The sequence below is a fragment of the Ixodes scapularis genome, unplaced genomic scaffold, assembly GCF_016920785.2.
Source record: "Ixodes scapularis isolate PalLabHiFi unplaced genomic scaffold, ASM1692078v2 PGA_scaffold1__304_contigs__length_218370807, whole genome shotgun sequence".
Taxonomy (NCBI): Eukaryota; Metazoa; Arthropoda; class Arachnida; order Ixodida; family Ixodidae; genus Ixodes; species Ixodes scapularis.
In genome coordinates this window covers 145,172,462-145,188,568 of record NW_024609846.1, presented here as the reverse complement: position 1 = coordinate 145,188,568, position 16,107 = coordinate 145,172,462, and the positions used below count along the sequence as shown (strand labels likewise).

Below are 16,107 nucleotides of genomic sequence, written 5' to 3'. Positions count from 1 at the left end.
CTGGTATCGTAGATCCGCAATTGGCCGTGGAAATACTAAGGTTCGGAGTTTGTGTTTGCAGCCTCTACAAAGCTGCTTATGTAAAATACTTATTATGCTTGACTAGGACGACGAGTAAACGAGCGCTGCTTGAACAAGTCTGTCGTCAACTGCCGTGCATGTCTATTTTTTTATGTTTCTAGCTTTGTAAAACTTGTGCGCAGCGCAGATACAGCTGTTGCCGGCCTTTTATGTGTACCTCTCAACTGAACTGTAAACAAAAATACTACTATGACATGCAACTCTTTCACTAAGAAATATGGTGGCCAATAGTTGAGCCCAGCACTTCAAAATATGTTTATTCATTGAGAAGGGATTAAATACAATAAAGAAAAAAACAAAGCGGACATCAATTGCACTCAAAATATTTAGACATATACACTGTAAAACAGAAGACTGTCAAAATACATGTCAAGTGTTCTGGTAATAAACGCAAAAACCAATAAACAAAAAAAAAAAATTTGCATGGAAGTGACATGCAAGAAAACAAATACACTACGAGGTAGGAGACTAAACCATGCATCTCAGCGGAACTATGGCGTCGCTTGAAAGACTTCATCATTCATACACCACATCATGTGCACCTACGTGCCTACAAGTGCTGTACCATTTTTCGCCTTTCTTCTTTGGACCTATTGATACCTTTGATCAGAAAGTGGAGGCGTGTGACAATATAGAACTTTACAATGCTAGACTTAACGTCTGCTTCGTGATCAATGCAGCCGAGTGTTTTTTTCTTTAACCCAAACCAGTGCCAGTACATCCAGGATACTGTTTGCATGTAGTCGACTTGTGCTAAAGCAATTGGTGAAAATGTCCTCCAAGTAGTTTTTGAAGTCAAAAAGCTCCTTTGAGGGATACATTAATCCACCTCTGTCACAAAATCCCGTAAAGCCAGAATGCACGTCTGTTTTGCCTTCAGAGGCTGGAACTAGCAACAATACACGACATATGTTGCATCCGGACTTTCCCACACATTTTCTGGCAACATAGCCAGCCATATGGTACACTAGGCGTGCATCACTCTTTTTTTTTTTACGAGGCTGGAATGCTCCTCAGAGAAGGAATCGCTATCTTGGCAGGCGGTACTCGTTAAACCATCAATGTCTCCTCGAGAAAAGTATGTGTCAACAGTTTGCTGCAGGCTTGTGGACTGAGATGAGCACGTGTCTCTGGTGTCAAGGAGCGCTTTCAGCAGCAACGGTTCAACACTAGTGCCTTGCACTGGCTTAGCCAGACTGTAAAACCTTAGGCAGTTTACAGTTATCAAGAACTGCTTCGGTGTTGGGTGGTCGTTGCAGCCAGATGACTGACGAACAATCCTAAATAGGTTTTCAATAGGGTCTTGGCTTAGGCAACAAGTCATCAAGTACCGGTAACCAAGTTCCTTGGTTACATGCTCCAGCAAAGCTAACACACTAGTCAGGGTGACTCTGAAACCAGGAGCAGTAGATTTGCTGATGAATCCAACACCGTTCTTGGTGTTCTGCTCCCACTTGGTTATATACTCGAGGAAGCTTGTTAATGAGGCAGGACCTGTCGAGTTAGGCCACAGTGCTCCCGACTTGAAGCGGGAAGTCATGAGCTTGATCAGCTCGTTCATCATTCTATAACGAAACAATAATCAAACATTTCACTAGGGTAGCAAAAGCTATAACTGCTGTCAGCTACTAAAAGGTAAAGTTAATATATTTGATATACCTAATGATTATGCCTTCAGGCTATTTGTCTCCATACATTTCATTTAATGACGCTTAGTAGCAGTTTCATCGAATGCCCATTTATTGAACGCTGTTTCATTGATGCCGTTTCATTGTACGCCACCTCAATTAATAGAAGGTTTCAGTAGTTTCTTTTATTCTTTTTTTACTTGATAGCTGCATCAAACTATTTGTAGAAGCCTTAAGTTTATTAAAGTTTTTTAGAAGACAGTGCTTTTCAAAAGCACTGCAAAGGTTAAAAATATTGGTAAAATATTTAGTGAATGACTGAATGATATTTAGTGAGCAACTTAATGATACATAGTTGAATGAGATGTCTTAATTGATGAGACATAGATGAAATGCCAAATATCCTTCTCTGTCACATGCGCAGACAGTTAACACTAACCTGAAGAATAACTCTGTACCATCTAATGCTCCCTTGCCATGGCTTGACTCGATGATGTCCCTGTAGTGGTGCAGACCTCGCAGTGCACGGTCCTCAAAAAGCTGGAATGCAAGGGAAACCCTCATCTTCCCGAAACCGTTTGGGTCAAGGTGGCTAGCGGTCAGCCCTGGCATTGCCTTCAAGGTGATGTTGTCCTTGTCGTGATTGAAGGCTTCACAAACATAATATGTGGATACCTGCAACATTAAAAATGTCATAAGTCATTTTAGATCATATGCAATTTCAATTAGCATAAGGCAAAAAGCCGTACCCGTCCACTTGGTGTGTTGAAGCCGCCTTTCAAGGGGCACTGACACCCCAAAGGTCGCCCCGCAGAGGGCACCTGTGAAAGCAGGTGTTTGGAGAGTGGTATCTCCACGGACCCCGAGCCATGCGGGTTCGCCCGCCCACATCTAACTGTGCGTGGCTTTCCCGTGTCTGGGGAGAAGGGCATCCTGGTGGTTGAGCCGGGCCTGGGGTAGGTTTGGACCCTTCGGGGCCCTGCCGGGCGAGGCAATACACCACTTCGGCCCCCGCTTCTCATAGACGGGAGTCCTGGTAAGGCCCGGCCAGGATGATTCAGTCTAGTCGCCACTCCTTCTACTATCCCCCCCCGCAGGGGGCACCTGTGAAAGCATGTGTTTGGAGAGTGGCGTCTCCACGGACCCCGAGCCCCGCAGGGGGCGCCTGCACCTGAGGTGCTAGGTGCTTGGTGAGTAGCGTCACCACGGACCCCAGCCACATTGGCAACATCACAGACCCTGAGTAAAAAGTGGCTAAGACCCACCCACGTCTGGCTGTGCGTGGCGAGCCTGTGTCCGGGGAAAAGGGCATCCTGGTGGTTGAGCTGAACCCGGGGTAGGTTTGGACCCTTCGGGGCCTCCCGAGTGAGGCAACACACCACTTTGGCCCCCGCTTCTCGTAGACGGGTGTCCTGGCTTGGCCCGACCAGGATGATGCAGTCAGTCGCCATTTCTTCTACTATTTCCTCTCTTCTTTCTCTTTCCTCTTCTCTCGCCTTTTTTCCATTTCAACTTCTTTGGCGGCAAGGGCTAACCTTGGGTGGCGACAGACCCCTTGTCTAGCACCACACTGGGTTACAGTGCCTGGGCAGCGCTGATAGTGTAATGTCGTCAGCCAAGCCATTCTTGCTATGGCGCATTACCTATCCCCGTGTTGGGCTCCGTGGTGGGTGGCGCACTCGGGGCACCGAAGATCCTCCCATTATTATGGGTTCCAAGCGAAACTTTCTTGATCGGCCTCTGAAAAGAGGCCGCACCGAAGCTCTACTCCTTGAAAAAACACTATCTACGCCTGAAAAATTTTCAAAATTCCTCGTAATGCATTCGGAGACCGAAAAACCTCTTGCCAAACTGTCCCCATTCCTCGTCGCGAGGGTGATAGAGGGAGTGGTTGGAAAAGACTTTCATGCCAAGAAAATGTCATCTGGTGACCTCCTCATCCAGATTAACACTAAACGACAAAGCGACGCCCTCTTAGCGCTAAACTCTATCTCAGACTATAGGGTCACTGTCACAGCACACCGCACCCTTAACACCGTTCAAGGCGTCATCTCTGAAGATGATTTCCTTGATACGCCGGAGAAAGAAGTCGTTGAGGGGCTGGCCACGCAGGGAGTGACGGCTGCACGGCGGATCACCCTGCGTCGGGACGGTGTAGAATTGAAAACAAAACATATTGTTTTAACTTTCGAATCCACTTCTCTTCCCGAAGTTGTTAAAGCCGGCTACCTCCAGTGCCGCGTCCGCCCATATATGCCAAATCCGCTGCGCTGCTTTAAGTGCCAGCGGTTCGGGCATGGGTCGCGGAGCTGCCGGGGGACCAACAAGTGTGCCAAGTGCTCCAGTAAAGAGCACGTTGCTGAAGCATGTGAGAGCGAACCTCTGTGTTCAAACTGTGAAGACCACCACCCTGCCTATTCCAGATCCTGCCCTGTCTGGAAACAAGAAAAAGAAATTCTTGTACTAAAAATTAAAGAAAATATAAGCTACATTTATGCAAAGAAGCGCTTTGCATTTATCTCTAAAAGGTCTTATGCCCAGGCCGTGCACAGGGGTCCGGCACGGTCATTGGTGTCGACGGGAACGCAGACGTCTTCGGACGACCTGCGTCTCCCGTTAGGTCCCCCTTCCTCGGGAGCAGTGCCAGTTGCAGTGCCTCCAAACCGCAAGGTGGATGCTCCCTCATCAGCGTCCACCTCGGGAGCGGTGCCCATGGCACCGCCTCCAAACCGCAAGGTGGATGCTGCTGCGTCAGCATCCACCTCAGGGCAGGGTATAACCTCCCCTGCCCCACCTGCTGCTTCGGTCCCTCGGGGCCGGGGCCTCCAATCCCGGAACTCTGGTCCTCGGAGGAAGCCTGGGGAGCCCCCCAAGCAGTCTACCTCTGCAGGTCAACCTGAGGCCATTGCCTCCCCAACAGAGGAGCCAATGGATGAGAGCGGACCCAGATCTGACGAGGACGCCCTCCTCTCGGGATCTGAGTCTTCCTCTTGCGCTCCCAGTGGTCCCACTGGGAAACAGAAGGAACCTACGAAAAAGAAAAATACCTCGCGTATTAAGTTAGATTTTAAGACCTGAAGATCCCTTTTGATCAGTATGTTCTCAATTTTTTTTTTCTCTTTCGAGTTTTTTTAACTTTTTAATATTTGCTCTACTGTTTTTTAAATAATGAGTTTTATGCAATGGAACTGCAGAGGTCTTTTCAGTAATTTAGATGATGTGAAGCTCTTGTTGCAGAGGCATGAACCCTCTGCATTTTGCCTGCAAGAGACTTACCTCAAACCACCGAACAGCAACTTTCTTAGATCATATCAAGTCTACAGGAAGGACCGCGTGACTACCTCTAGCGCTGCCGGTGGGGTTGCTATTGTCGTAGACAATGGCACTCCTGCCTATGAGGTCCCCCTAGACACGCCTCTGGAGGCCGTTGCGGTGAGGTTGTTACAGCAACGCCTTATTACAATTTGCTCCATTTACATCCCCCCTTCATTTGCCTTGGAACTCGCCCAACTTGAAACTTTAGTGGATCAGCTCCCTGAACCTTTTATTTTAATGGGCGACTTTAATGCACACAACCCCCTCTGGGGCAGTGTCCGAACTGACACTCGAGGTGCTGTTGTGGCGCGTTTTTTATCTCTAAGAGAAGTATGTGTATTAAATACAGGCGAGCCAACATATTTCAGTTTTGCTAATCACTCCTTTTCTTGCATTGACCTCACTATTTGTTCCACTGCACTTTTCACAGATTTTATTTGGAATATATTGGATAACCCTTATGGAAGCGACCATTTTCCGGTGTATCTTGCTCCCTTAGAAGTCCTGCCCAGGCTGCCTTGTCGTTCCCCCTGTTGGAAGATCTCTTTAGCAGATTGGAACCTTTTTCAGTCAAATATCCCTTCTTCTCTGGATCTTTCGCAAGCGCCCTCCGTGGACGAAAAAAATGCTTTCATAACAACAGCAATTGTTGAGGCAGCCCGTCTGTCCATCCCACAGACATCCGGCAAGCTGCCGAGACGTCCTAAACCGTGGTGGGATAATGAGTGTAAAGAATCCCGAAACCGCCAAAACTGTTCTTGGGCAAGATTTAGGAGGTATCCCACTTCCATAAACCTCCTGGCATTTAAGCAATTACGTGCAAAAGCCCGCTATATTAGGAAACAGGCGAAAAGGAGATCCTTTTGCTCATATGCATCTTCTATAGATAGTTTCACGCCAGCGAAGATTGTCTGGGACAGAGTAGATAGAATGGATGGTGACTACCATCCTTTCTCAATCCCCTTGCTGTTAGACGAGAAGGGAGAAGCATTTTCATCATTATATGAACAAGCCAACGCACTGGGTAGACACTTTGCACAAGTCTCTAGTTCTGAAAACTACACTGCAGAGTTTCTGCAGTTTAAGTCCAAGCGCGAGAGAATTCCAATTCGTAGGTCAGAAGATTGCACTGAAAAATATAATTGTCCTTTCTCCCTCGTCGAGCTTCGTCGAGCCCTTGCTGCTGCAAAGCCTACATCCCCTGGGCTTGATGCAATTCACCCTAGCATGCTTTCTCATCTACTTAAAACATTTCGAGTCATTCTCCTCCAGTTTTTTAACATCATCTGGGCGAAAGGAAAGTTTCCTAGCACCTGGAAACAGGCTATTGTCATTCCCTTCTTAAAACAAGGAAAGGACAGAAGTGAAGCCACGAGCTACAGGCCAATTGCCCTTACTAGCTGTTTGGGGAAAACTTTTGAGCGGCTGGTTAACAACAGGCTAATCTACATACTAGAAGAAAAGAACCTACTAAGCATTTTCCAGTGTGGTTTCCGCACTTCCAGGTCTACTGTTGACCACCTTGTACGTCTTGAGACGACGGTCCGCGAGGCTTTCATAAATAGGCAATTTTGTCTGTCTGTATTTTTCGACCTTGAAAAAGCTTACGACACCGCCTGGCGATACGGCATACTCCAGGACCTTATGTCGATGAACATAAAAGGGAGAATGTTCAACTGCATTGCTGACTTTCTGCAGGATCGTAGCTTTCAGGTACGCCTGGGAGCTACAATCTCCGACCCTTTCCCCCAGGAGAATGGCGTGCCGCAGGGCTGTGTCTTAAGCGTCACTTTGTTTATTATAAAGATAAATTCTCTATCTCAAGTAATTCCGCCCACAATCACTCATTCTCTTTACGTTGACGATGTCCAGATTTGTTTTTCTTCATGTAACTTAGCCATCTGTGAGCGACAAGTTCAACTTACGGTAAACAGGATGAGTAAGTGGGCTGACCAGAATGGTTTCCGGTTTTCTGCCGAGAAGACTGTGGCTGTTTGTTTTTCTCGAAAACGAGGAATGTCTCCGGAGCCATCATTGTATATTAAAGGTACACCCATTCCGGTTAAATCGGAGCATAAGTTTTTAGGCCTAATATTCGATAGTAAATTAGCTTTTGGCTCACATATAAAGGAACTAAGATTAAAATGTCAGCGAAAGTCGAATCTTCTTAAGGTCCTTGCACACCGTTCTTGGGGTTCCGACTGTGTCTGCCTTTTGCGAATCTACAGGGCCTGTGTTCGCTCAGTTTTGGATTATGGAAGTATTGTTTATGGTTCTGCCAAACCCTCTACACGCAAAATGTTAGACCCAATCCGTCACCAGGGAATCAGACTGGCAACCGGAGCCTTTCGAACGTCCCCCGTGCCCAGCTTGTATGTCGAGTCAAATGAGTAGTCGCTTGACAAACATAGATTTTATCTTAGCACGCAGTACTATTTAAGACTCCATACTCTTCCACAGCACCCAAATTTTTCTTTGATTGAAAGCATAAAATATGAGCGGGCCTTTCAAAACAAGCCATCCGTAACGCGTCCCTTTGCACTTCGTGTGAAGGATGCTGCAGCGACTTATAGTTTTGACGTATCTTGTTCTGTCATGGAAACTGAACAAAGACTTGCTTTTTGGGATGACCTAACTATAACATGCGACCTCTCTTTGACAAAATACAACAAGAAAGTGGCCGCCGCTAGTGTTATAAAACAAGAATTTTTTGGGATTGCTAGTCGTTACGAGACGGACAAAAGTTTTTTTACTGATGGGACGAAAGGTGCTGGGGGCTATGCTGGCTGCGCTGCGTTTGGGCAGTCCTACCAACCTGTTATTCGAATTAATGCCAATGCATCTGTGTTTACAGCTGAGCTTCATGGACCCTTAGTGATTGTAGATGAAATAATCAAACAAAAATACAGATTATCTGTGATATTTACAGACTCGCTCAGTTCCCTCCTTGCCCTTAACTCTGCAACATCCTGGAAGCATCCCCTGGTTTGTCTGCTTCGTGTTAAATTAATAAATGCTATAAAGCAAAACATCACTATTCACTTTTGCTGGGTTCTTAGCCATATAGGAATACACGGCAATGAGAAAGCCGACCGAGCCGCAGGTGCCTGTGTAAACAGGTCCATTGAAATTCACACCCTCCCAGTGACAGACTATAGAACTACACTACGAAATAATATCAAAGGCTCCTGGCAAGTAGAGTGGGACTCTGATCCTCACAATAAGCTACATAGAGTTAAACCTGTTTTAAGTGAACGGCGCAGCGCCAGACATCGAGAAAGGTTCTATGAGGTCATCTTATGTCGACTGAGGATAGGCCACACACACTTGACTCACAGCTACCTTTTAAGAAACGACGACCTACCGATGTGCGACTACTGCTCAGAAACCCTAAGTGTACTTCACATCCTTTTAGTTTGCCCACAATTTAATAACGAACGCCGCTCCTACTTTTCTATCTTTTTTTAGAAAACAAATACCTTTCCACTTGGCACTTTTGCTTGGAGACGAGCCTGTTACTCCGTACAGACAAGTTTTTAACTTTTTAGAAAAGTTTAATATTTTACATAGACTTTAAACTACAGTTTTCTTTAAGTGATATTTGATATTTTGATCCGCTGCAATAATAAACATTTAGCCTTGTGATATTTCCTTACCCTGTGTTTGGCACACTGTGGCCTATGTTGCTGCTGCGCCAGAAAACTCCAAATTCATTCATTCATCCACCCATCTCCTTAAAAGGCCAAAGCCGTGGTGGAATGAAGACTGCCGAGAGGCTAAAAAGAAGCAAAACAGAGCGTGGGGAATTTTAAGGCGATATCCTACACCTAGCAACCTTATTAATTTCAAAAGAATGAGGGCACAGGCAAGGTACATCCGAAGGCACGCTAAGCGGCGAAGCTTTAGTGGATATGCTTCCTCTATTAATAGCAGTGCATCCCTGAAAGAAATTGGGGACCGAGTGCATAAAATCGATGGTTCTTACCGGGCATTTTCTGTCCCACTTTTAAGTCGAAATGGAATATGCCCTGCGAGTCTGAAAGAGCAGGCAGACATCCTAGGGGAACACTTCGAATTTGTATCGAGTTCCGAGCATTATACTCGAAATTTCTAGTGACACAAGTTGCAGGCTGAAAAAAAGACCGTGACCACCTTTGGGACTATGGGAGAACCATATAATGCTCCATTCACACTACACGAACTTCAGTCGGCTCTTTTATCCAAGCAGTCTGCACCTGGACCTGATGGGATTCATTATAAAAATGCTCGAACATCTCCACCTGTCCACCCTGGAACTTATTTTGTACCTTTTTAATAGAGTTTGGCTCGAGGGTCACTTTTCATCCTCTTGGAAGGTTGCTATCATCGTACCAGTGCTAAAGCCAGGCAAGGATCCCTCATGTTCATCTAGCTTTAGGCCCATAGCTTTAACTAGCTGTGTTTCAAAGCCTATGGAGCGAATGATTAATAAGAGACTTATGTTTTACTTGGAGAGAAACAACCTACTTGATAAGTACCAGTGCGGTTTCCGTTCAGCCCGGTCCACAATCGATCATCTAGTTCGTTTTGAGACCGCTGTGCCGAAGGCATTTGTGAACAGGCAACAATGCCTTTCTGTTTTCTTTGATTTAGAGAAGGCTTATGACACGGTTTGGCGTTTTGGCATACTGCAAAACTTGTTCAGTTTCGGTGTTCGAGGTCGCATCTTAGCTGCCATCCAAAGTTACCTGGAGCACCATACTTTTCGTGTGAAGCTGGGGACAACACTTTCAAGAGAGTTCATACAGGAAAATGGAGTCCTCCAGGGAGGCGTGCTCAGCGTCACTCTTTTCATCGTTAAGTTAAATTCAATTACCCGTGTACTACCACCTTCAGTACAATATTTTATGTATGTTGATGACTTGCAGATCTCCGTCTCGTCCTGTAACTTATCGATTTGTGAACGTCGGGTTCAACTTACGGTTAATAACTTGATCAAATGGGCTGATACAAATGGCTTTAGATTTTCGCCCCAAAAAACAGCCTGTGTTTGTTTTTCTTGTCAGCGTGGAATTCGCCATGATCCATCTTTAAGTATGTATAGTACTCCGATTTCCATAAAAAGTGAACAAAAGTTTCTGGGTCTCATATTTGATTTAAAACTCACGTTTATTCCACATATTAAGAGTGTTAAACTGAAATGTCTGAAATTTCTCAACGTTCTTAAGGTTTTATCGCATGTGGCATGGGGCTCAGACCGACTGTGTCTATTACGCATCTATCGCTCTGTCGTTCGTTCCCGGCTTGACTATGGTTGCATAGTGTATGGTTCTGCCCGGGCATCGGCTTTGAAGATGTTGGACCCCATTCACCATCAGGGGTTGCGTTTAGCTACTGGTGTGTTCCGCACCTCCCCAGTACCTAGTCTGTACGTAGAAGCTAATGAACCATCCTTGGAGTATAGAAGGTTCGCACTAGGTTTCATGTACTCCATTAGGGTCCGCTCGGTCCCTGAGCACCCTGCCCGAGATAACATAGAAAACATTCGGTTCCAGAGAACATTTCAAGACAAACCCTCCATAGTTCCTCCTTTTTCAATTAGGAATTGTAGTTCAGCAGAGTCTGTTGGGATGGATGCAAAGGCCCCACTAGTCTAATACCCTCCACATATTGCCCCATGGGACTACAGCAACATTCACTGCGACTTCACACTAACGAAACATAGTAAAAAAGATGTTCAAAGGAAGTCATGAAGCAGGAATTTTTGAAACTTCAATGTAAATATCAACAGTATACAAGTTTCTACATGGACGGGACAAAACACGATTCCATTGTGGGATGCGCTATGATTGGACCATCCGTTAAGCGAGTAAGGAGAATAAACTCAAACGCCACCATACTCACGACAGAGCTCTATGGTCTGCTATTGGCGGTCGACTACATAACCAAGAAAAGGTTTCCTCGCTCAGTAGTATTCACTGACTCTTTGAGTTCTTTAAAAGCAGTTTTGTCGCTGGAACGGGTCACAAACTCGCTTGTTTCTGAATTGCAGAGTAAGATTATTCTAGCCGCAAACAGCAACATTCGCATAACTTTATGCTGGGTGCCTAGCCATGTTGGCATCCTGGGAAATGAAGCGGCTGATTCTGCAGCACGTTCTGCTAGCAAGAAACAAGTAGACTTGCGTGAAATACCTTATAGACCTTTTCCCATAAGGGCGCCGCCATCTTGAATTGTCGTCACTTCCAGTATGGGCGAAAACATTGTTTTGCCGTCGCCACACCAATAGAAGACATTTAGGATATAAGCCTAACCGTCACACATTCTCGTTTTGGCTCCCCTCTATTTTTTTTGCTAGTTACAGGTTGAAACGTTTTATTGTTTTGTCGTCGCCCATACTGGAAGTGACGACATTCCAAGATGGCGGCGCCCTTGTGGAAAAGGTCTATAAAGACTATCACACGTCTCTAAAACGGTGCATTCGGTCAAAGTGGCAATTTCAGTGGAATACTGAAATGAACAACAAATTACATGCTGTAAAACCTTACATAAGTGAATGGGAGAGTGCCCGGCATCGGGAGCGCTTCTGCGAAGTAATCCTGTGTCGGTTACGAATTGGTCATACACGTCTCACACATGGGCACCTTTTGAGTGGGGAGGATGCTCCAGTATGTGAATACTGTAACATAACCTTAGGTGTTTCACACATTTTAATTGAATGTCACACATATGATCAATACCGTCAGAAACACTTCTCACAACTATATAGAGAACATGTCCCACTGCACCTAGCTCTGCTTCTAGGTGATGAACCACTTATTTCACATGATTGCTTATTTAAGTTTCTCACTGATATCGGCCTTATACACCGACTGCGATTTTATTTTCCACCCCAAACTCATGACCATACCTTTTACACTTATACAAATGCGTGTCCTTATTTTTATCACATCACCTGCTACTATAGCTCTTTCTTCTCTCTAACCCCCTACTGCAATAGTTCAGACTCTTGGCACATTATAGCCTTAGATGCTGATGTGCCATAAACCCCCAATCAACCAATCAACCAACCAACCCAAAGGTCGTATTCTTTTTTATTGTCTAAAACGATGCAAGTTGTAGTCATAAACACGCAAAAAAAAATGCATTGCAAAAAAAAAGTTCCTTGCGCACGCGCGCGCCTTCTTATTTTTGACGTTTATATCTCCCGCGCTCACCTCCTTGCTTCTTTTGATCGGCGACGTCAAAAATCTGGAAAATTAGAAGCTTTGTAGGCGACATTTCTATAACATTTAATAACGGCAATCGTAAAACATGTTTTTTAACGCAATTGCGAACACACTACGGTTTTTCTTTTTGAAATACCAAAAATCAGATTTCAGTGTGATGTCGGTTCCTGGATTTGTATCCTCCCTCGGAAAACTTGGCGGCGCTCAAGCAGAGGGTTATCGGCGAGTTGGGGAATAAACCGTTTTTTTCCCGCGCCGGCACCCTTCTATCCCGCCTGCTCACCTCCTCCTCGCTTCGGGTCGCAGTAGCAACGGTGCTTTGCTTCAAAGCGTGGAGCGGAGGTCCGAAAGAAAGTCGAGTCGTAGGAGACCGCAAAATGTGACTCACTGCACTGGTGCGGATCGCGCGGGAACTTCAAATTCGGCATTTGGAAATTGTTTTTTTAATTCAGAAATACTGAATTCCCAAGTTTCGAATTTTGAGGGTAATGTCCCAGCATCATTTTCAATTGTTTCGGATAATCAAATAAAATATGATTTTGATGTGTCAGTGCCCCTTTCAGTAGAGAGTTCCGAAGGCACTTCCCTAGATGGGAGAAATCCGAGAGGAAGTGAAGGAACCTCTTCGGGTCAACAGGATGCTCCACCTTGCAGGTGACCTTGGTTGCAGTTGCCTGAATGCCCATTAGTTTCCACATTTTTCTGTTCCATGAGGCACCGTCACAGGTCATAAAGTCCACAAACAGTCCCGCCTGCTCTGCTAGGATTGTGGCCTTGACCACTATTTTAGAGAGAAGCTCGCCCTTAACATTTCCATGTGCAGCAAACACCCCCAAGATCTGCGAGAATTTGCCAGCGAAAGGCACAAACATCACAACCATCCCATGGTCGCATGGAAGGTTTGCACCTTTAGGCTGCGTGAAAGGGCCCAAATCCACAAATCCTTGCAGTTTCCCGGACTTTACAATACACAGATGTTCGGATAGTTTAATTTCATCAATTAAAATACCTCCATGACACCTGAATGTTTTCATTGTGCTTGTTTTCTCCTTTAGGGTTTGCAGAATTTTCTTGCTGAATCCGAAGTCGCTCTTGTATGTTGAAGTGTATTTCTTCAAAGTTGTGTTGCTTGGGAGAACAAGAATGCCGTGCGTTCTTATGTGTCTATACAGCTTCGGACTTTTCATTTTCATCAGAATGCACTCCAACACCCAATCATTCGTGAAATGCATGCCCCTGGTGCTTTTTCTCCTTAATGCTGCGAAGCAGTGCCGCACACTTTCCTGCTGCTTCTGAGATAGCATTGCAATTTTCTCCATCAAGGTTTCTTCCTTCATTACAGCATTTCGAGCTTTCATGCTTTCAATTTGTCCCTTTAAGCTTAGTACCTTTCTGGACAATCTCCTATGCTTCTGCAAGGCTGACCTAAGCTTCTGGGCAGCTGATGAAACTTGTCTGTGATGTTGATGCTTTGCTCACGAGGATCGAGAGATCCTCGTGAGCAAGGCCTTGCGTGAGCAAGGCCTTGCGTGGGCAAGGCCTTGCGTAGGTATCGACAGGGTAGGCATGGTGTTCCTGAAAAGAAGGGAAGTATCGTTTTGTTAAAAAGTGATCTCATACATAAACTCTCTGAAAATTCAAACATGGGTTAAAAGTAATCATTATTTTACCAATAAAAAAATGGGCACAGCTAGGGTGCTCCATTTCCCAAATTGTATTCTGCTTCTCCACTAGCCTTGGCCCTAAAAAAAGTCATACAAACTATTTTCTCAGCTCCTCTCGACTAATTACTAGTCCTCATTTATGTGGTCGCTGAAACACATGCCGGCCTGCATTCTTTCTGTTTTGAGAATGACGGAAAAAGACTTCTGTCATTTTGTTCAAACATACAGAATTGCAGTATGTGTTAATAATTTAAAAGCTTGTGAGTATAATTTGTTTTCAAGCTTACCTCTGGTAGCTGTCATCCCTACACATCTCTCTTAGAAGTCGGACTGAACGACTGTTATATTGCTTAGTAGCTTGTTTGTCAGATCTTCTTTCAACGTTGCAGAAGAGCACATTGCGCCAGGGCGTTTGAGGAATTCAGAGGCACGAAGAAGAACCCGTTCCGCTTCTGGGACAGTCATGACAGCTCCTTCAGCAATCATTTTCCCAATCAAAAATGTCTTGAATGTGACCTCTTGCATCGTGCTGACACCGAAGAGGACTGTCCTCTCCGAGGTGACTGTGCCAGTCCCGGCTTCAAGATCAAAAAGGGCGTACACGGCGCCTTCAAAAATAGCAAATTGATGAACCGATTAAGAGGCTGACGGAGTCTTGAGGTGTTACAGCTTCTCAACATCATTGTAGTTCGGCGATTGATCGCCACCGCTTCCGTGCTCACCTTGTGTAGGGGTATTCGCATCTGGGTCTTCATCTTTTCCCTTCTTGCAGCTCAGGCTTCCGAGTTTTGCAGACGCCTCCCGTTTCCGAGATGCACGTTTGGGTGGGGCTCTTGTGCTCAAGTATTTCGGAGCATTTGGCAGGATTGTGAAGACTGTGTCGGTTGTTAGCGTCGGCACTCCTCGCGGGATCCTCACCTCCTTGCCATCCGCAACGTGCACATAATCACAAAGAATGTAGTGATCCTCGAAGTGTAGCTCACAGACCCCACATTTGTCGTCAAGGGGCTTGTCACTGCGATGAAGACTTTTCTGCCACAGTTTCCGATGTGCTTCATCTTTGGGCACGCTTAACAAAGACAGTTTCTTTTCGGCTGTGATGCCTGCATAGCCTGTGCGACAACCAGGCGCAAAACAGTGGCACTGCCTTCCTTTCGGCATGCCGCCAAGACGCTAATTCCAGCCCACGAGAACACAAATCGGTGACGTGCACAGACATACAAAGAAAGACGACTGTACCATCAAAACTTCAGCAGCAAAAGGAGGAAAATCCGCCTCTACTGCCGCAGTCACAAGCAGAACACTACGCCGCGACCGCTCCGCATGCCCAAGCCACCTCGACCGCAGCGCCGCCACGCTAGCTTTCGACACACAGCGCTCCTCCTGAAATCATGGGTGGAGCTGGGGGCTTGCCCCACTTATACCCTCCAGTTAGTACACTCCACGGTGCAAGAAAGGACTTTTAGGTGATGAAACTCCTCCGGCGAACGCGGCCAGATAATGATCGGAGCCTAGCCTCGAGCCCGTAGTCGCCCGACTGGGCCAACGTAGGGGGCGCTGCAACATCGGGGGCTGGAAGACTGCGCAAGCTGCGTAGCGTGCGCTCTGACTGTGTTACCTGCGGGGATCGTTTTCAGCATTCTTTTTCATTTAACGGCCTGAAAACATCGTCGACGATTGTGAAAACGTGCTACGGCCGTAGCTTTAGGTAGCGACCGCGGTGGAAGCGACGAGGAGCCGAAAGAACGCAAGCAGGGGCTCAGCGCAGCGGTCGCTCCGGTGGTCCGGCGGGCAGGTTCTTTTGCAGTGCATTCGAATTGTTTTAATTTTTATCTTCGACGATACTGAATACAGTGGAGACGTGGTCTGTGCCCTGTTGACGGTCTTCGTTGTTGGGTTGTGTGCCTAGCGCACCGTGGCCTGGCGGCTCTGTCGCTTCGTAATGCTTGGACACTGTTGTGCGGGTGTCTTGGCTGTGTACTGCTGCGTGTGCTTGCAGGGTGCTTTTCGTATTTTATGGGAGCAACCGAATTTCAGTGTAAATTTCTTGGTGTCGGCAAGAGAAAATTGCACGAAACTCGGTGACGACAGCTACCACGCCGCTGCCACCAAGTCCCCTCTCAAAGCCCTTAAATCGAGGATACTTTCATTCAAGTTGCTAATGCTATCCACGTTCGCGCCCCTTAAACCTCAAGGGGTGGCATTCTATAC

The 16,107-nt window shown here is 46.1% G+C and overlaps 3 protein-coding genes across 3 annotated transcripts; 1 reads left to right on the top strand and 2 right to left on the bottom strand.

The window, feature by feature from the left end:
* Positions 1-416: 416 nt before the first annotated feature.
* On the bottom strand, positions 417-2,515 carry LOC120836023. The gene is made up of 2 exons (XM_040220778.3): positions 2,149-2,515; positions 417-1,646 (listed from the first exon to the last, which is right to left on the bottom strand). Exons 1-2 carry the CDS (start codon positions 2,403-2,405, stop codon positions 1,049-1,051), a joined length of 855 nt encoding a protein of 284 aa, XP_040076712.1. The 5' UTR covers positions 2,406-2,515; the 3' UTR covers positions 417-1,048.
* An 8,600-nt stretch (positions 2,516-11,115) lies between these two features.
* On the top strand, positions 11,116-12,049 carry LOC121836162 (the record flags this gene model as incomplete). Its single annotated transcript, XM_042290969.1, has 2 exons — positions 11,116-11,198; positions 11,449-12,049. Coding segments are annotated over 2 exons (684 nt in total), but the record flags the coding sequence as incomplete, so codon positions are not given.
* On the bottom strand, positions 11,484-15,222 carry LOC115318424. Its single transcript, XM_042290968.1, has 2 exons — positions 14,184-15,222; positions 11,484-13,807 (listed from the first exon to the last, which is right to left on the bottom strand). The coding sequence occupies exon 2, from the start codon at positions 13,588-13,590 to the stop codon at positions 12,676-12,678; it is 915 nt and encodes a 304-aa protein (XP_042146902.1). The 5' UTR covers positions 13,591-13,807; positions 14,184-15,222; the 3' UTR covers positions 11,484-12,675.
* Between the last annotated feature and the right edge of the window lie 885 nt (positions 15,223-16,107).

Coding starts and splice junctions, on each gene's coding strand:
- LOC120836023 (XM_040220778.3), bottom strand. CDS start 2,405: ATGACATTTTTAATGTTGCAGGTATCCACATATTATGTTTGTGAAGCC. Junction 1,647..2,148: donor GGTACAGAGTTATTCTTCAG/GTTAGTGTTAAC, acceptor GTTTCGTTATAG/AATGATGAACGAGCTGATCA.
- LOC115318424 (XM_042290968.1), bottom strand. CDS start 13,590: ATGAAAGCTCGAAATGCTGTAATGAAGGAAGAAACCTTGATGGAGAAA.